Source organism: Rhipicephalus sanguineus, chromosome 5 (assembly GCF_013339695.2).
Source record: "Rhipicephalus sanguineus isolate Rsan-2018 chromosome 5, BIME_Rsan_1.4, whole genome shotgun sequence".
Classification (NCBI taxonomy): domain Eukaryota; kingdom Metazoa; phylum Arthropoda; class Arachnida; order Ixodida; family Ixodidae; genus Rhipicephalus; species Rhipicephalus sanguineus.
In genome coordinates, this window is record NC_051180.1 from 7,135,187 (window position 1) to 7,155,888 (window position 20,702).

The 20,702-nt window shown below is 46.2% G+C and overlaps 1 protein-coding gene and 1 long non-coding RNA gene across 2 annotated transcripts in view; both read left to right on the forward strand.

Moving 5' to 3' along the window:
* The window catches only part of LOC119393154 (leucine-rich repeat transmembrane protein FLRT1), a 38,995-nt gene extending 18,527 nt beyond the window's left edge, over positions 1-20,468 (forward strand). The window contains exon 3 of the mRNA XM_037659978.2: positions 20,171-20,468. Within this exon, the coding sequence (XP_037515906.1) occupies positions 20,171-20,316 (146 nt within the window). The 3' untranslated portion in view covers positions 20,317-20,468. The remainder of the gene's footprint in view (positions 1-20,170) is intronic.
* On the forward strand, positions 1,233-13,960 carry LOC119393155 (uncharacterized). Its single transcript, XR_005183866.2, has 3 exons — positions 1,233-1,498; positions 9,820-9,917; positions 12,369-13,960. It is a non-coding gene; the product is annotated as an uncharacterized LOC119393155 (long non-coding RNA).
* Positions 20,469-20,702: the final 234 nt, after the last annotated feature.

The window sequence follows — 20,702 nt, forward strand, 5'->3', positions numbered from 1 at the left end:
CATCCCCAGAAAGACTATCGTCTTTAAAAAACATGGCTGATCCCTCCGTCCTAGGAATCGGTATAACACGAAAGTGAAACGTGTCTTCACAGCAGTAGTGCTCACTGTGTAGTGATATATGAGAGCTTGTACAATGTCTATTCGTGTTTGGCAGCTATAGCACCGTTTCACGTGGATGCACCCATGTTGACAACATGTCTCTATCGCGACGACTAACGCCCATGATCATGATTAAACCGTTGTGGTAGCTGACGGTGTGAACGTATATTTGGACACAGCGAATCGTGAATCCCGCGTAAGGATGATATTAACAAGCTCATAATCAACACTGGTACCCGGTATACACTTCTTCAAAGCGTCGTCAATTAAGGAGAGAAACGGCACGGTGTGCGCTTTCTAGTAATGGGTAGCCGACGCCTGTGCTCATGCATACATAACACACACTGCGCTTCAGCAACACGGGAGGTAGAGGTTCGTAGCCTGAGCCGCAAACGCGTGCGTCCCGCTGGCCTCTGTCTCGCAGGCGCTGCTCGCACTCCACCGAGGCACGACATTCGCTCGTCGAAATCGCGTCCTTTCTGCAACGCATATTGCAGCAGTTTTGTTAGTCGGTGCTCTCGCAATTGAAGCAGTCGGCGGCGGAGAAATCCCGTTGGTGCACGTGGAAGCTGCACTACTCCGATGAGCCGACGCACGCTAACACGAAGCCAAAGGCAAAGAACGTAACTGCGTCGAGGGTGCCTCGGCGACGCCAGCGCGGCCAGTCTACCTCTCTGGTATCGAGACGCTTTAACCACGACCTCCGATATCACGCGCAATCTCGGAGTAAGCGCCAGTAAGTGTCGATCGTGAAGCATTACTTCTTTTCACATCTCACAGACGGCGGCACCGCCCCGCTCCGCCCGCGGCGAAAGAGAGTGTGTGAAAGATATAAGGCGCGTTCGCGCCGTGTCCAGCATCTCCCGAGTTAGCTTAGTCGGTAGCGCGTCGGGCGCTTGCCGTCGCGTCCGCAACGTCGTGGGTTCGATTCCCAGCGGGGTATGTTTTTCTTGTTTTTTTTTCTTTCTCACCCGTTGGCGTCCATTTTATCAACGTCATATCCGTGACGGATGTACTTGGTGGACCCCGGCATAAAACACTTTCGTGTTAAAAACGCACATACACACACACACACCAGGAGAGGAGGAGCGCGCGTGCTAAGGTCGAAGTGTTGCGGTCGCCCGTCGCTGCCTTCGCCATTTTCTTCCGTTGCCCAGTCCTTGGCCCAGTCATCGAAGTTTCCTAACTGCTCAGCTGTGTCGGCAGTGCGTGCCCGTGTCCCGTGTGTGCGCAACTGTGATCTCGACGCTGGACGTGAACGGCATTTAGCGACGGCAGTGCAACATCCCGTACTGTGAGCGTGTTGATTTCATGATGGTGTGGAAACTCAAACGAGCTTGCACCTTTGTGTATGCGTGTTCGGCCAGCACCTGGTTCGGCACGTTCGGAAACGCGAACGGTAAGTAATGCTTCTGTGTTCTCAGTTTCGCGTCGCTCAGGTGTGTAGTGCTGCACAGTGTGTCGCGTGGAAAGTACAATAAAAAGCAGAATAGAAAAGCATTACGCGCACATACGTGTGATGCCTGATGCGCGTTTAAAAAGCTTTTGTGAAGGCACAGGTTTCGCACGGCCAGTCTATCGAAGAGCGCGTACGCCTCAATAAAGACAATTTGCGCTATATAATTTCTTTGCTTGCCATAAAGCGTGAATGCGGCAGCGTGCTTTCAGAAAGTATACACAAGCGAGAGGCCGTGGTTATCACTCCGTCATGTGTGCATTAAGGCTAACTATTGTTTTCATTTGATTCAGTTGTACTTGTCAACCTCGGTGGTACGATGGTTGCGGTGCTCGGCTGCCGTCCCGAAAGTCACGGCTTCGATCTCGGCCGCGGCGGTAGCATTTCGGTGGAGGCGAAACGCTAGACGCCTGTGTACTCTGCGATGTCAGTGCACGAAAAACAGATGGGCGAAACTTTCGGGGCCCTCCTGACCTTCACTTTTTTAGAAAAACGCCTATTTTCATATTTCATTTTCGGTGAACCACCCCCCTCCATGAGAATTTGCCCCCCCCCCCCCCCCGTGGCTATGGGTCTTGCGTACGCTATTCCAAAACTCCCTAATATTAGTAAGTGGGAATACTCTTCGATAACAATTTTGCGTTGCGCACTTTGTTCGTGTCTAAGACAAAAAAAAACAGCATACCATAAGGTAATTAGGTCATTAGGTTGGACTAGGGCGAATAAATTATGCTGCAAAAATATGATTATGGTCATATTATGTGACAGTTGTCTGTTAAGTGACAGCGTGTATGGTGAAGCACATGCATTTTACGATATTGTCACTTAGTGGCAATAGGGGATATTCGTAATGCTTGGTGCTCCGGCAACACTGGGCGCTTCCGCCATTTTTTGTTGGGCGGCGTCGCGGAATCGTCTGCTAGCGGCTCCATAAGGGAAAGCCACGGAGAGGTTGAGCAGCAGACGTTGGCGGAGCTTTCGAGCAAAGAAAAAATGCGGCCGTTTTCTTGGACACCCAGAGCCGAATGGTCAGAGGATCTCACTGTGCTGCCACAAATCGACGAGAACACAATATCGGAGTTCTGCGCGCATAAAAACTCATCCGGACGGCAGCTGCAAGAGGCGCACTGCTTCGCAAAGCCGAACCGCCGTTCTCTAGTGGCGTGCATGGGCGTCCGGAGGGGGGTGCAAGGGGGGGCAGCTGCCCCCCCTTGGAATTTTGGATAATAATTTTCTATGCAGTAGCAGTAAGCTACACAGCTTGATTAGCACACTCCAGTCCCGCATATCCGCGTGAAACATCATTCAGGATTACCAGCCAACTTTGCACGTTACATACTGCAATGAAACAAAAGCTACATATGCTGTTTGCCCCCCTCCCCCTCCCCCACCCTCTGCTGATGCACCCCCCTGGAAAAAGTTCTGCGGACGCCCTTGGTGGCGTGCGCTTCCGATCAGAGGTAGGCGTCCAAGATAAGTGTTCGTTGCAGAGGAGATATGACTGTCAAGCTCCTAAGATAACCTTGCACTGCAATACATCTCCATCGTATTTCCTACGACGATTATGTACATGCGTCATAAGCACACGTCAGATGTCGACTCCGCGTTGTCTCTGCGCGACCTGAGCAGCGCTGTGCTGCTTTCCTCGGCTCATTTTTTTTTAGCCACAAGTATCTCTACACCCTACGCAGTAGTGTGTGTTCTAGTTTTTTCGAAATAAACACGGCATGGAAATATGATTGAGCAGTGCGCCGCAAACCAAACAAAAATACTCACCCGCGTTTCAACTGTATACAAAGAGAGCGGCCCGAGTAATGCTCGTTTACGTGCGCACTGGTTGTTTATAATATTTTATGGTCGTAATCTATGGCGCCGATTTAGTATTGTTGTTCTGGTTTTCTTGAGCGCTATACGTGTGCGCTCATACACATATCTTTGTAAAATATTACGCTCTGTGCTTTCGCATTCCACGGCAGCTTGGGCCCGCGATCAGCGGAAAGATGAGTGCGGTGATCTATCGGACAGACAGCTCCACATACTGTACGGCTCCGTAACTCTTGGCTCAGTGTTCGCAGCGCACGCTGTACTAAGGAAGCAAAAGAGAAATAAAAGGGGAGGGATAAGGAGGTGTAAAGCGAAGGGCAGACGCAGCATGCGGACTATGTAGTTTGGCGCACGCTGCCTTGCGAAGCTTGCAAAGAGATGCCTGTCGGGATCTACGTTGCGCCGATCTAGTCTTGTGTGACGGCACTGATTTTCCGCGAACGCGCGCAGCAGCGTCTGTGGCACTGCTTACACACGTTTACGTACGTAAACCCTTGCTTTCGTCGATCTTCAACACCGACGAACTAATGTTGATCAATCATGCTCTCTCGCGCGTGGGCGACGTCGGCCGTTGGTTTTACAATGCATATATCGTGATATCGTTCTGCAAGTCTACCTTATCTTGCAGGCGCGCAACTAAACTGCACGGAGAAATAACGTTGAAGAGCGCTTTGCAGGAGTCGATAATTTCCGAGCCAAACCACAGTGTCGACATTGTTGACGAAACAAGTTCGCGTCGGTACATTTGTTTCTTCGTTCAGCTAACTGATAAATTCGATTAAAAATAGTGTTACTTTGCTCCCGGCACTGCCAGGGCTCTCTCGTTGCCTGAACAGCGCACGAAGCATTCGGAAGTCATCGCAGAACGAAGATAAAAAACCAGGAGCTAGCAACTGAAAGGCTGCGATATGCGACTGGTTTCGATTTCGCACCCAACAAATCATGGCGGATTCAGCTTATGGGATTGTCGACAAATGGCGCTGTACATTTTGAATATCAATTGGAAGAAGAGAATTTCAATTGGAAGAAGGCCGAAGGAAAAATTCCTAAGCGCACTACTCCGGGCTTAGATGGGGTTCCCGTCAGCCTCATTAACGAACTCGGACATAACACCAAAGAAGCACTGCTGAAAGCCGTAGAAAAGTGCTTACAGGAGAGGGAAATACCAGACAGTTGGCGAAAATGTAGAATGAACTTAATCTATAAAGATAGGGGAGAAAAGGATAACATTCGCTCGTATAGACCGCTAACCATTACATCGGTGCTATACAGGATGGCGATGCAGGCAGTAAAATTAAAAATAGAAGCGTGGGTAGAACAAAATGATATTTTGGGAGAACTTCAGAATGGATTTCCAATCGACAGGCGGTTAGACGATAATCTGTTTGTTCTTACCCAGTGTATAGAAATATCGAAAATAGAAAACAGGCCCTTATACGTAGCTTATCTAGATATCACCGGGGCGTATGACAACGTTAATCAGGATATTTTGTGGGATATATTGAAAGAAGTGGGCATAGGGGACGACTGTATACAGCTTTTGAGCGAAATATACCGAGAAAATACAGTTTGTATAGAATAGGAAGGAATAAGTAGCAAGGACAGCGTTGAAATTAGCAAGGGGCTGAGACAGGGATGTCCTTTGTCCCCGCTGTTATTCATGATGTACATGGTGAGGATGGAAAAAGCGCTAGAAGGTAGCAAAATTGGATTTAACTTGTCGCACAAACAGGTCGGCACGATGGTTGAGCAGAAGCTTCCAGGTCTATTTTATGCTGATGATATTGTCTTATTTGCGGACAGTCAAGATGATATACAGCGACTGGCAGATATATGCGGAAGGGAATGTGAGGCTCTAGGACTAGGATTTAGTGCAACAAAATGCGGATTGATGGTATTCAATGATCACGAAGACCATGCGGTCTTCATACAGGGCCAAAAAATACCGAGGGTAAGTGAGTACAAGTACCTCGGAGTATGGGTAAGTGAGGGGGATAGATATATGGAGGTACAAGAGAAAGCATCGGTAGCAAAGGGAAGGAGGAATGCTGCAATTGTGAAGCGCAGAGCTTTAGGGGAATACAATAGGTACGAGGTGCTTCGAGGGCTGTGGAAGGGTGTGATGGTCCTGGGGCTTACATTTGGGAACTCAGTGGTGTGCATGAAGTCAAAGGTACAATCAGGAATGGATGTAAATCAAAGGACGGTGGGCCGCCTCGCGTTGGGCGCTCACGGGAAGACGACAAATGAGGCTGTAAAGGGTGATATGGAATGAACAGGCTTTGAAGTGAGGGAAGCTCAGAGCAAAATGAGATTCGAAGAGAGGCTGAGGAAAATGAAGAAGAGTAGATGGGCAGAGAAGGTTTTCAGGTATTTGTATAGAAAAAGTGTTGACACGCAGTGGAGAAAAAGAACTAGGAGGCTCACCAGTAAATATACGGCTAGCAGTGCGGGCGATATGGCAACAAGGAGCATTAAGCGGAAGGTCAGACAGGCGGAGAGGACTTATTGGATGACAGCGATGGAAAAGAAGCCGGCTCTGAGTAACTACCGAAAGGGAAAAAAACGAAATAAGGAGGGAAAGGTTTTATGATAATTCAAGGGGAAGCGCTTTACTGTTTGAAGCAAGGTCGGGCTGCCTTAGAACGCGTAGTTATAAAGCGAGATTCAGTAACGAAGAAGAACAATGTACATGCTGTGGCAGAACTAAGGAAACGATGGAACATGTACTGACTGAATGTGGCGATATTCACCCATGTATACGTGTGGGCACGAGTCTACAGGAAGCCTTGGGTTTTAGGGACAACAATGGAAAGCTGAACACGCCCGCGATAGAAATAAGTAAGAGACTGTTAGAGTATTGGTGGCAGAAAAGTAGAGATAAAGTACAAAAATAAATAATGGGGAAAAAAATAAGGTCATTCTGCCTTAAGAGGCAGAGAGATAGACCGTGAATTTATAATTTTTTGGTATAATAACAGATTTAATCAATGTAGTTAAGGTATTAGGCCAGCATGAAACAAGGAAGTTTTTTCTTTTTTCTTCGAGCATGGTGGCAGACATGGCACCGCCCCGTTACAAAGGGGACGCTCATAGCACCCATCCATCCATCCATCCCCTATTGTGTGACACAATTAGTGACATCTTGAACTTTCCTGGATTTCATGTGAATATTCTCATCCAGTTGAAGATGTGTGAGCTGTGCCAGACTTATTCGGTCACATCAGTGCAATTCAGCTCAATGCAATCCTGATGTCAGATGGACAATCATTAAAAAAATGTGACTCGCATAAGACTATTAAGAAGTTTTTAAGCAAGGCTAAGCAGCCCTTAAACATTATCACCGTTAAAAAAAAACTAATGTTCAGCGAGGACAGAACACCTTTCGCCATTTCTTATGGTTTACTTCTGTAAGTCATATCAGAGTCATTCAATGCTTCTTATGGTCACGAAACTGCCGCGTCAGTTTCATATGGAGCCAGCGGCCGCCGCCAGAAGCGCAGCTGTGCTTGAGAGGCGATGCGAACGCTGCTATCGCTGGGGTTGTGTGTGGGAAGCCTCGGTGTGTAAGCTTTCTAAACTTCCGCAACGGTCGCTTTGCTTTCACGCTTTTACTTCTAGCACTCAACATGCATAAATACATTTCTGAACGCGTTTTCTCTTTTAAAATGAGCACCCGGGAGGAAAAAAACCAGCTCAATTAAAACATGCAGCTCGCGGTGGTATCAGCAGAAAAATACAAAATTCGGGGATTAACGACAGAATACCAAGATATATAATTACGAACGCCGTAGCAGGGGACTTCTGTATGACTTTTGCCACCTGCAGGCACAGCTGTTTCACCATGCTCGTAAGTCGCTCGCTGTACGCCGCCGGCCGCAAGTTGATTCGTCTCGCCTTCACGCTAGATGTTTGACAACAGTTGTGGCATGTAGAGAAAGACACAGTTTGACCTGTACTTTATTCCAGAAGACATTATTCTCTGTGAAGCATATTCTACGCAACGTTTCTTTCACCTGCACCGGCAACGCACTCACACCGGCCGCCGGCCGGCTTGGTGCCGACGACGTAGCGAAGCCTACTTCGTATCGCTTCGTAGTTGTGGCAGGTAACTCTGCGGGAATACAACCGCTGACGAACAGCTTACTTTTGTTAACGCTGGCAGTGTTCTTCGTAGTTCTTCCTCATTCGGCACATTGAAGCGAGTTATCCGTGGCGTCCGGGCTCGAAGGCTTGCACTTGTTTGGGTCCGGAAGCTCGATAGGGAAGAAACGTGGGTGAGCGCGCTCGCTCGCTGCGTGCGCCGGCGAGAGTTGCACTTGACTCTCATAACAGCTTCTATTCGTTGTAATAGTGCTTCGCTTTCACTCTGGCGTACAACCGATATGACTTGTTTTCGTCTAGCCGACAGGGCCGAGCAGTGCAGCACTTAGCAGGTGATCGGCGCGCAGTTACACTCCCCGTTGGTCCCTTTCTTGCCAGGCGTTTCCGCACGACACGCACTACGGTGCGGTCTAAACAGGGCGTCGGCGACGCTCGTGGCTCTTCTCAGGGTGACTCACGTGGTCGTTTGCATGGTGGTCGCGCTGTAGATGAGCGAGATCGAGGTTTGCGCTTTGTGAGATACGAAGGAAGTCCTAAAAAATCCTGGGAACGGTGTCAGCCTTCAGCGTTGGTTTGTCGCGTTTCTGCGACACGGAGTCGCCGTTGATGTTAAAATCATACGCAGTGATAATGTCCGAGGCGTCGAAATGGTTCGCACACACACGTGTATACTTTGACTCAAAGTTAATTATCACCGCTTTCTTGCAGCGGTATGGCCCGCTTCCATTTCTCGCGCTGCTGCTTGTCTAACGGCAAACAAAACAACGACACCTTTTTGCTTCCCTTGTAGCCGGAACGGCACCCCGGCACGCAACATCTGTTAGGCATCCTAGTCCTGCGACAGCGTTTCCTCAAACTTGAACATATGACATCCAGCAGCTTGTCTCGCACTGCGCGAGTATTTCAATACGCGGACGGCGCAGACGATCGCCTCTGTGGCGCAGCGGCGGCGCGTTGCGGCATTTTCGAGCAGCGTATGAAGCTCGCCCATAGCGTGACGGTGCAGTTTCGTGACCATAAAGAGAATTGAATGACTCTGGTCATATCTAAGCTTCCTACCTTCATGCTTCTTGATGAATGTAAATATTGAGTTTAGTGCAGCACCAGAAGCAGTAGACAATGGCACGCAGGTCACCAGATGATTCTATCGCAAATTCTCAAAGGATGTACAGTAGTGCACCTACTCCATGCTGTATCATGCTTTGTTTTGAGCTCTTTCATTAGCATGATAGACGGCAAACAACTTAATTTATCAGAAACTCAAATGCTGTTTTCGACGAAATGGTAGGTGTGGAGTGAGCTTGAAACTGCAAGTATTTGCTTTCTTGTCCCACTCAGGCAGTGCAGTTTTGGTTGGCTGTAGTGTGAAGGTTATGGATGCTTGTGCAGTTGGCAACACTACACTAATGAACTAGATGTGTATATTTGTAAATGCTGCAAGACTTAAAATGAAGGAAGGAAAGAAAGAAATGGATGGGAACACAGGCAGGTTAGCCAGTTCTTAAACTGGCTGGCCATGCTGTGCAAAGGAAGAGGGTACGAGAAATAAAGAATAATACAAAAGAAACTTTACAGAAAAAGAACAAAACAGGAAAGAGTATGACGCCTCTTAAAGTCTGTCTCTAAGGTCACTTTTGCTTAAGAAGCACAGCAACGCTTTCAATCCTAACATCAAATGGGAGCAGCAATGAAAAAATCTTACAGCTGAGGAATCTGTTTTCCCAGAGTAATAAAAAACGCTTTATCTACACTGCCAGTTTTGTATTATGTACTGAATTAGTTCTTGGTGTTCGAGTGCGTTAGGATAATAAATTTAGAGTTAATAGATTTTTTCATGCATGGACGTCAAACTGAATTTATGCCAGTTATCTGAATTAGGTATTGGTGTGCTTTACAGCTGTTTAGTGCAGCATGAAATAGTGAGTCACTGCAAAAATCTGTACAATTTTTCTTTTACTTTTGCCAGCTCACCCCAGCCCAACTAGAGAAGAGGCAGTAACCCTCAGGAAGTTGCAAACAAGCACTTACGTTCACGGTATATTACTTCACCGTATCTCACCGACTGAACACTCGTAAATCTGCAAGTACTGTGATGTCCCGGACACTCTTATGCCATATGGTGTGGGGATGCGTACAAAACCCTAGAACCGCTACTCTAGCTGAAGAGCAGTGGGAGGCCAAGCTATCGGACCCAGACCTGAGGAATCAGCGAAGCCTGGTTCAACGGGCACGAGAGATGGCGAAGGCCCGCGGCTACCTGGAATAAGGAGGCCGCCCACCTTGGGCGCACAGTGCGCTTGCTCAGAATAAACGTTTATTTTCTCTCTGTTTTGCAGATGGTGCTCAAGATGGCACATGCAACGCTATGCAGCTGTGGACACCAGCAGCTTGATAAGAACTCTTGAAGCTCATCTGGATGCTTCACAGAACCTGGGTTGGTAGCAGCCATCTCGTTAGTAGAGTGTGATCAAGTAGAATCCATTTCTGAATTGTGCAATGCATATGAGTGTCTAATGAAGCAAGTCACTGATACATTGGAAACCTTGAGAGCACCACTATGTTGAGTCCAATTTCATGGTAGCGCGTATTTCAGTCATCCGATACAGTATGCAGAATCTGCACCTATACTCTGTCACACCTATAAGACTATATTGAATTTACAGTACAGTGCCTCGATAATAGACACCTGTAGCATGAAATTGACTGTATTGTGAGGGATTCATAGTGTTCCTGGCGAAATGTTCAGTACTTATATAATGGCAGTGCTAAGAAGACAAGGACAAGAAAGTGCACAACACGAAAGCTTACTCACAACTGAAAGCTTTACTGCTTCAGCAGGAAATATATACCTAAACCTGAACCTCACCTATTACCCGCCAACTAGCTCGCCTTTCCGTTTTGCTTCAGATGGTCAGTATTGTGATGCATTACCTTAACAATGAAGTGGAATGTACATTGAAGTACATTGAAGCTCACCAGCGCATTGTTATTATGGTGTTTAACTTTATTTTTATGTTCGGTAGTTGCAAAACCGCTCACAAATTTGCGACACAAATGTTAGTCCTGTTGTGACCATAGGTCGGCAAAACACATGGAGCTCACTCAGACTCACTCACTCAACATAACTTGCCCTTAGGGCTCACTCGGACTCAGATTCACCAAACTTTTCCTTGTCCGAACTCACTCAGACTCAGTCTCAACCGCACTAACTCGGACTCAGACTCACCAAGATATAATTCACTCGGACTCACTCAGACTCAAGGCTCAATTTGAGTCTGAGTGAGTCAACTCACGAGTCCGTTAGCCTATAAATATCTCTTTCTACCATAGTGTCAATGCTCTTTAACACCAATATCTCGCATAATCGGTGCTCTGCTTAGCACCATTTGATCACGTACCTTCAAATACGAGTTATCAGAGTTTGAAATTCAAAAGGACCTTTTCATTGAAAGAGATGACTCACACGAGATATTTTATCAATAACTTTCCGTGAGAAAGTTCCGCAAATCATGCCTCTGATCAATAAATATAGAGCTGATGTATGAACGGTAGCGCGTTGAAGTAGGTGGGAGTATAGATGAGAATAAATGTGAGCGATAGTAATGCTGAAGTTGACTATATTGGACCATAGGTCTGCAAAAAATGTGGAGCTCACTCCCACTCACTCATGCATTATATTTTGTCCTAAGGGCTCACCCAGACTCAGACTTACCAAAATTTTCCTCAACCGGACTCACGACTCACCATAATTTTTCTAAACCGAACTCACTCGGACTCAGACTCACAAAAACTTTACTCACCAGGACTCACTCAGACTCACGTCTCGATATCAGTCTGAGTGAGTTTGCCGACCTATGGTTGTGAATGCTTGAAATGAGGCTTTAGCCCTGGACTATGAAATTTAGGTGTAAGTTTTAATTCACAGTGGCAGATATTTTTGGCTATTGTGCTTATTCAAAACCTTGTCTTAAGAAAGTCAATTTGAAAGGTAATGCACTGCCTCTATGCTCTCATTTCTATCTTGAAATCACAAGGTTGAACCAGCTTGTTGCGAGTTTCTTAGACTTTCCAAATAAGTAAATGTGCTGAACAGAGGTGAACAGTACACAGGATGGGCTGCACGCGCCTCGGGATCTGAGTTATCACTGTTAGAAAATTTTTTTAATTCATTTACACATGGTAGTTATATTGATTGCTTGTCTAGTTTGTGTTGGCTAGGTGACATTTAAGGTAATAGCAAGCAGTAAGCAGCATAGAACATTTTCAATGCGCACGCATTTCATAGTTGGCAGAAGCAGGATGGTGCAGTGCTTATAGGCAGGTGCTATGTACACCGCTGGTTTAGTCAGATGTGCAGTGAGAAAGATAACGTCTAGATGCTACTTTGGCATAAGCAGAGTTTTATATTTAAATGTAAATTAAAAGCTCGAGGCTGTCCGCTGTGGCATGCCTCATAAGTATATATCTCTACTTTGTCCCGTCTACCCTGGGATTTTAAATAATTTATTTGGGAGAACTTGCAGTAAGTTTTGAGGATAAATGAATTACTTTTCTAATAGGAGTTGCCTCCACGAAACAACAAGCAACACTGCACACTAGCTATTGTACCTTGTTCTTTTGCTACGTGTATAAAAAACATGGCAGCAAAACATGGACAAGCAAGTGGGCCCCGTCTTTCTGTGTCATAAAGCTGCGTCTTTCTAGATATTACAAGAAGAAAAGTGTGCTGCACACTCATTGCATATCTCACAAGAAAATACTTGGCAGCTTCTTAATTTTGTATTTTTATGTTTTTTTAGAAAACTCTGCAGTAAGAGAAGTCAAGTTGGTATTTTGTATGGATGCAGAAAGCCTAATGGACTTCTTTACTTGAAATCTTTTTCAGGAGGACTGAACACTTTTGGCAAAGCAGGAACAGTTCTGGCCCACCTGTTTGTCTACAAGACGGTCTCTTCTGCGAGTACTCCTGTGCCTTACAGTATACTATACTGATGATCTTATACATCTCTCAGTATTAAGGATTGTCAGCACTTGGACTGCTTCACTGTGTTATGCACGCTGCTGAGTCTAAACTTTCCAATAACAGTGTGCATTTGAAAATTTTGCATGGCTTGAAAAGATGCTGAATGTAAACTCATTTAATTTGCTAAGCATGATTCTTGACTGTTCTACAGCTGTTATTTATTGCCTGTTCAATTTTTATTCAACCTCATGGCATGTCCAGTCCTTGGCTCTAATGTGCCAAGCCACCACCAGTATTGATAGGCAATTTTTAATTCAAAGCATGTTATTCCCTAACTCCGAGCACCAGCTGGCGTGTAAACATTGTAACCATTGGTCTACTACTTATGCATAAAATACGGGTGAAGAGGGTTGTGAAATAATGCCATGTTCCCAAGCTTAACTTTATAAATTTACATTATTTCTTAAAATATGTGAATAAAGGCGACTGTGTTTACAAACCTTGGCAGGTGGATCCATGGTCGACACCACACGTCTTTATACAAAAACGTGAACTGCACAATGATGTGTAACATGTTTTCATGCCTGAGGGCAAACTAATGCAATATAAAGAAAAATGGTACACCAACATGCCTATTGCACAGCCACATTTCTCAGAAGTGTTGCAAGTCCTTATTGACTTATCGAGTTGCCTTCATGTGTCAGCAGACACCAAGTTCTCTGTGCATCAGAGGCATAGGGAGGAATTTGAAGTGGGGGCCGGTCAGGCAGATGCGGTCAAGTGTCGTTTTTGGCTCTGTATGCCATAGCAAAAAAAAAACTTCAGAGGGGGGGGGGGGCGGTGTGCCCCCCACTGGCTATGCTACTGCTGTGCATGCCATCTCTTTGGATTGTACTTGCATACTGGCATTGCGAAGTGTATGTGTTGTGCTTTGTGATGAATTTTAGAACTATACTTTCATATTATTTTACTGCTGTGAATTAGTGCTCAGGTTGCATTGTGTATGTTGTTTCATCTGTTCAATAATGAGCATAGGTTCTGTGGTAGAGGAAAATGTATGTTTTTACATTGACATTGTGGATGTTGTTGTTCTGATTCCAATAAAGTACGGCAACCAGTATTTATTGTATTATTTCAAGTTTAAGAATTTGTAATGCATTCAAACAAAAAGTCATTGTGCATGTAAAAGAAATTGTTCACGCTCTTACATATAGGTCAGTGGTTCTCAGCCATGGATGTTTCGGGGACCCCTTGTGGACTGGTGGAAGTGATGAGGGACCCCTTGCAGTGAGAGATAAAGCACAACATGCAGCTTGAGATAGGTGCCTTGTGTTTCTCCGTGGCAAAGAATGGTCAAACTAAATGTCACGCCAATTCAATCTCAACAGCTTGTCAATAAGTCGTGCGGTCTGCCGCCACATTTCAGCTGTTTCTTGCTATGCTCTCTCTTCAAATACGCAAGCCTGGAAAAGCACATGTCGTAGAAAATTGCAGTAAAAGCTTTACAGCCATCTCATGGAAAGCATAAGTCAGCTCCGCCGCTACGCAAAACCGTTATGCAGTGAAACATACAAAAAATCAGAAGGGGCCGCTGTCATTGGGCATATTGTTTCTTCAAAAAAGGCGTATTTTGTTTTTTGTTCGAAGATGCGTTTCGCGGACCCCCAGAAATGGCTTCGATGACCCCCCCCCCCCCCACCCACCCCTGAGAACCGTTGTATGCTACAGATAATGCGTGTGTTCTACCAGATGGGTTGAATCGATTCTTGCAAAACATCGTGCAAATAAGCGACAGGCAGTAAACGGAAACAGATCAACTGTGATCGAACATTGATGGGTTGATCATTTATCAATGGTCGCATAATTTGTATAATAAATTTGGACATCAACTACACGTACACGAGGTAGTAGGAGTGCACATGGCACCCACTTTTTTCAGTTTTTATTTATCTGCTGCACTCATGTTCGTGCTATATGTAATCCTGAATCACGAAAATGTCAAGTTGTGTCCTGCCGTGACAAAAATATCGTACCAATTAAAATGAAACCTTATTTTCTGAAGAACAGCTGTTTCACTGAGGCATACAATAATGCCATTTTTTAATAGGTACTGCACAATCTCTTCAGGAGTAGTGCCAACTACACGCGGACGTTCGCAATACAAAAGTGCAACAGTATTATCTTTTCTATTTTAAGGGAGACATGTCACTCGCGAAATAATGGACATTGTGCTTAACCTTGGTAGACGCCTTCGACATACATTTTAACGGCGGCGTGATACGGAAGAGTAGAGGTTATTTAGTAAAAGGGTATCTAGTCTCCGAGTGTAAAAGCAAATAAATACTGACTATGAGTAATTCGGAAGCACTGTATGTCGTGCCTCAGCGCGCGCAAGTGCTCATCACGCAAATATTCGTCTAACTGCTCAGAGGTGTCGCTGACCCTGCGTGGCTGCAGCTCGCAACAGCACCTACACGCACAATAAATGCACATGCTTGTATAGGTGCACGCTAAAATGCCCTTGTAACTCTGACATCGACGTATGTAACAAAAATATGCGACAGATGATGACCTTCGAACAGCTGAGAACGCATTGCAGACACTTTCAGCTCGCGGCAAAAATAACCAAAACTGCTCCAACAGCACACGCTCGTAGAATACACATACGTGAGTTTCGCTACCTAAACGTACTTGGCACGCCGGTATCAGCAAATTTTTGGGCGAGCGAGACATCCACGATGTATGGTGAACACACAAAAACACACGTTTATCATTTCTCTTGCGGCACGACAAACGACGAACGGAAGTCGGAGCTGAAGGTGCTAACGGTGGCCTTCGTGAGTTCACGGCGCCGCGCTAACTATTTACTAACCTAATCCACGCGCAAACACACGCCGGTGATGCAAAAAAAAAAAAAAGATGGCTGATCCCTCCGTCATAGGAATCGGTATAACACGAAAGTAAAACGTGTCGTCACAGTAATAGTTGATTGTTTATAGTGAACTGTTAGATGAGAGTTTGTACAATGTCTACTGTTGGTTGGCACCGTTTGATGTGGACGCACTCACGTTGACGCTTAATGACACATCTCCGTACCGGCGACGAACGCCCATGATCATGATTTAACCCTTGCGGTAGCAGAAGTTCTTAACGTATACGTGAACACCGCATATGGTGAATCCCGCGCAAACATGGCATCAACAAGCACATAATAAACACTGATACTCAATATGCACTCCTGCAAAGCGTCGTGAAACGCGAAGAGAAACGCAACGCGCGCCGTGTCTTCCCTCTAGGCTGGTCGCTAATTCTCACAGGGCGAGCGGCGAACGCGGTGCGACAGCCAGGCGAGCGTCGGAGAGCTATTTTTCGATATGGATGGATGCTATGTGCGAAGCTTGGGATGCTAAGAGCGAGCCTCCGTAATGTGTTTGGCGGTAGCTCTGTGGGCTAAACGCCCGCCAACCAGCGCCGCGGACTGAGAGGTCGTGGTTTCGACTCCTGTCAACGGAACTTTTCCTTTAGTTTTTTTTTTGCCATCTGATGGCGTTCATTTTGCTGACGTATTTCCGTGGCGGAAATACGTCATGAAAGTCTTGGTGTACCCCGGCATAAAACACTTTCCTGTTAAAAAGTAGCAAGCTCCGCTCTCTCGTTGCAAACCACTTTGTAAATATATACGGCCGTGAAAAGTCAACGATGCATGCGGTGGCTCTATGGCGTAGTGGTTAGAGTGTCTGCTTCCGGTGCTTGTGTTCATGAGTTCGATTCCTGTGTCGTGTGCGATTTGTATGTGTTGTCTTATGTGCGTGTTTACGTTGATGTCCATTTTCTAATTATCGCTAGAGATGAGTATTACAGAAATTATTCCGTGAAACGCTGTTCGAGTGCCAAAATTCGCAGCCGCTTTAGGGCCGCCTATTGACATGACGCCACACGTAAGCGCTGCAGGCCGTACCTAGCCAGGAAATATATAAACTAAAATTCTGCAAAAGCCGCGTCAAGACTACTGTGTTGCTTTCTCTGGGAGCCACCTACGGAGTCGCATAATGAATTGACTAGCAGCGGCCGTAATTTGAACGGATTTCCTGCCTGCAGGAGTGGATTCCAGCGAGTATTTGACTAACAGTGTAGCGAAACGCTCACTAACATCGCACCTGCGTTCACATGTCTCCCTAAGAGAGCGGGAAGGTTCTGTTTAATAGAGGATTTTAGTCTGTCCGGTATTCCGGTAAAGCGGAGGCGTAGCGCATTACCGGATAACGTGTACCGTAGCTGCCGCCACGTCAAGTTGCGCCAGCTATGGAGGATAAAAACAAGTAACAAACACATAATGCATGACCTACGAGATTCTGGGATTGTCACTCGCTAAGCCTAGATCATTGATTATTTGATTATGGCTTTCGATAACGGTGCCAAATCGACACGAATACCTTGCTGTCGAAGCTTAAGGACGTGAACCTAAAGCAAATAAAAGCATCAGTTCGGAGATAACGAGCAACAGAGCGCGCGACGGCCACTTGATAGATTCGAGGTGGACAGCAATCGCTTTCGGCGGCGCGGCCATGTTTACCGGGCGTGCGCATGCGCAGTTCACACCCGGTATTCCGGTTCACGCAAAGGATTTTGCGTATAGTGGTGTGCCGGACAGACTAAAATCCTCTAATGTATGCGTTTTGGTTGCGAGCGCTCTACGTGTTTTGGTTGCGTGAATGTGTGCGCGTATGAATGTGCCATTTTCTGTGCTCGATTAAATTCATTTCAAAGCTGTTTCAACGTGGTAGCTTTTCTCCCCCGGAGGAGTGCTTTCACTCTATCGCAGACGGAGTACTGTACTCCATGAGGAGGCGTTGAATCACTCCCTGTCTAGAGGGAGTTGTTTCACCCCGGAAAAGGGAGTGGCCAGCGAGACAAGCCAAAACTCTCCCAAAGGGCGTCGAGGTACTCCTTTTGTTCTAAGGGTGTATGGGGACATAAATCTGTCTACAAACAACGCTGTCGCGCTTTTCACACGAGGTTTACCACACTTTCACCTTTACAACGAGCGGAATGCGATGGAAGGATATCATGATCGTTCCATTCATAACGGCTGGTAATCCTTGCGCGAACAAGCCCATCTAACGGCTAGTCGGAGAACCAGACGCCCTAAGCACTCCGATGGTAAAGCTGGCGATGCCACTGGCATTGGAAAACGGAGTTTCCAATGCCAGAATGGTACTGTATTATACAGGGCTACACATAATTTTCCATTTTTATTACTCGGCATGCCACACATATACAGAGTGGCGGCATTTTTGGCGATATTTGAAGAAAAATGGCGACTTTTGGCGACTTTTTGCTCGTCGTTTGGCGATATTGACTTTAAAGTCAGTGGCAACCCTGATGCGAAGCGTCTTATGGCGGAGTTCAAACCGTGGTGTACGGCGTGACCACCCTTACTGCGCATGCGCAAACCCTCTCCAAACACCTCCTCCCCTCTCCCCTATCCACTCCCGCTCTCCCCTTCCCCTCTCCCCTCCCCTTTCCACTCCCACTCTCACTCTCCCTATTCCCCCTCTCTACTTCCACTCTCCCCTACTCCTTTCCCTCTCTCCACTTCCACTCTCCCCTCCCCTCTCCACTACCACTCCCCCTCTGAAACGCGGGCTCGGCATGCCGAAACGCTGCTTCGCATCGCCTCATGGTCCCCTTTAGCGGGAGATGGTGTGCCCCTCCCCCGCGCAACGCCGCGATCAGCACCAGTGCATGTGCGTCCCCTCCCCCTCTCTCCTCTCCAACGCTACACCCCCCCCCCCCCATCGCACGCCTGGCGACCGCGTTCCCCGCTCGCCCTGTGAGAAATAACGGCCAGGCTAGAGGGAAGACACGACGGGTCCCCTTTAGCGGGAGATGGTGTAATTTCTTTCTTTTTTTTTTCTAGCTCGCTCTGCAGCATCAGTGCTGTGACGGGATGCTTTCGCGAAGCGGTGCCAATAATTTGTGAGGCAAGCTTTTGCAGTGTAGAGGCCTAGGCTCGATATGCCAACTTGCTTCAAAATATCAAATGTGCTTCTGTTGCCATTATTGAAATGACACACAGTGATGCAAATTTGATGACTGACAGGCACATACTTGTCTTTGAGCTTAAAGAACAAATGTACGACGTTGCGCGTCCACCTGGTGAGAAGTTTAACTATTATGATAAAGAATGATGTGTTAACAATGCTATTAGAGCATTAATACATGTTTGCACTTGATATACGATTGTTAAATAACCAACAAAAATTACGTATCAAGCTAATGTTATGATGCACACAAAACTGGCACTTTCAGTTACGTCCAAAAAACGGCAGGAAGTGGAAGATGGAGGCTGCGATGAAAAAATCCGTAAACAGGGGGCGGGTGCTCGAGCCAACGTTTCGACAAGTGGACTTGCTTCTTCAAGGCTGGAACACTTTCAGTTACGGTTTCGTAGATGACGGGTGGTCTAACATTTTTGCTTGTATCTTTTGAAAGAAACTGCGTAAACAGAAACTTTATGCTGCAAAATCATGAGCGATAAATTGTACATCTAACATAACCTAAAACAAAGAAATGACGTTTTGAAAAAAAAAATTCGCTTTTTCCACGTGGCCTCATACCTTAATCCTTTATATCCCGAGTAATTAAAAAAAAATCGTATCCCAAATGATATTTTTTTAGTGCTTAATTCCACCGGCTCATTGAATAAATGCCAGAAATACGCTAGGGATAATACATTTATTTGTATAACCTTCATAAGCGTTTGTTCAGTTCTAGAGACTGTTGGCTCCCTCACTGCACTGTGATCGTGCCGGACATAACAACACACACACACACACACACACACACACACACACACACACACACACACACACACACACACACACACACACACACACACACACACACACACACACACACACACACACACACACACACACACACACACACACACACACACACACACACACACACACACACACACACACACACACACACACACACACACACACACACACACACACACACACACACACACACACACACACACACACACACACACACACACACACACACACACACACACACACACACACACACACACACACACCGGGTGTCCCAGCTAACTTGTGCCAAGGGTTTAAAATACAATATTAGAAGCAGGCGAGTGAAATCAGTTGCATATTGCTGACCTTGCGCACTACAAAATTTTTTTGTTTTGTAAATAATTGATTTATTAATTAGGATCATATAACTAGATTGCTAAATATTGACTTTAGGCAAGTAATGGGATTTGCAAAGTTCGAGAGCGTCTTCACAATCCCCCATTGCATTATGTGCAATAAAGAAAGTCTCACATGTACCATTATCCAAGCTGCAAAGAAAGCCCTCGAAATACAAAAAAAGAACACGTGACCAGCGCATATATATATATATATATATATATATATATATATATATATATATATATATATATATATATATATATATATATATGTCGCCGCCCTAAGCGAGCGCCCCCCCCCCCCTTTCACTGAAGGTTTAAGCCCTGGTCTTGGCTATAACTTACTTGATTAGCAAGTGCATTACCCCACTGCATTAGCTGCAGAACTTTTCATCTCCTCGAAAGCCAGCCTGCGCATCGCATAACGAGATTTCAGCACTGTCAGGTTTCGTGGATGTTGGTCAGTCCCGGTGTGACCGTGCCGTCTTTGTCGATGCAGGTAATCCCTTGATGTGCGACTGTGCGGTGGGTCATCTGCGCGCCTTCCCGGTCGAGTTGCTGAGTGCCGACTGCTGGGCACCCGAGGCGCTGAGGCGGAGGAAAGTGCAGGAGCTCACCGACGAAGACCTTCAATGCTCGTCGTGAGACCCCTTCGTGTACGCGCCTCGTCGCAGGCGAATCACCGTTTTTTTAAGCGTCAGTACAACACTACGACTACGCACGAGAGCGACGCAATTGAATGCATTAAGATGAAACGTTTAGGAGCCAGCTGCGCGCTTTGTGAATAAATCAGCGTTTCCGCGAAATGGATGACCTTGCTTGGTCGTCGTGTTTGCCTCATTTCTAAGGTGTTCTTCTTTTATTACTCCGATACTTATCAATGTTACACCGACTAAAGCCATGCAAGCGTTGTCTGCATTTTATCGCATACACACATGCATGTCGCTGCACATGTAATAGCGCATACGTAAAAAAATTACGCCATCTCCCACTCAAGGGAACCGTGAGGGGATGCAAAGCAGCATTGAGGG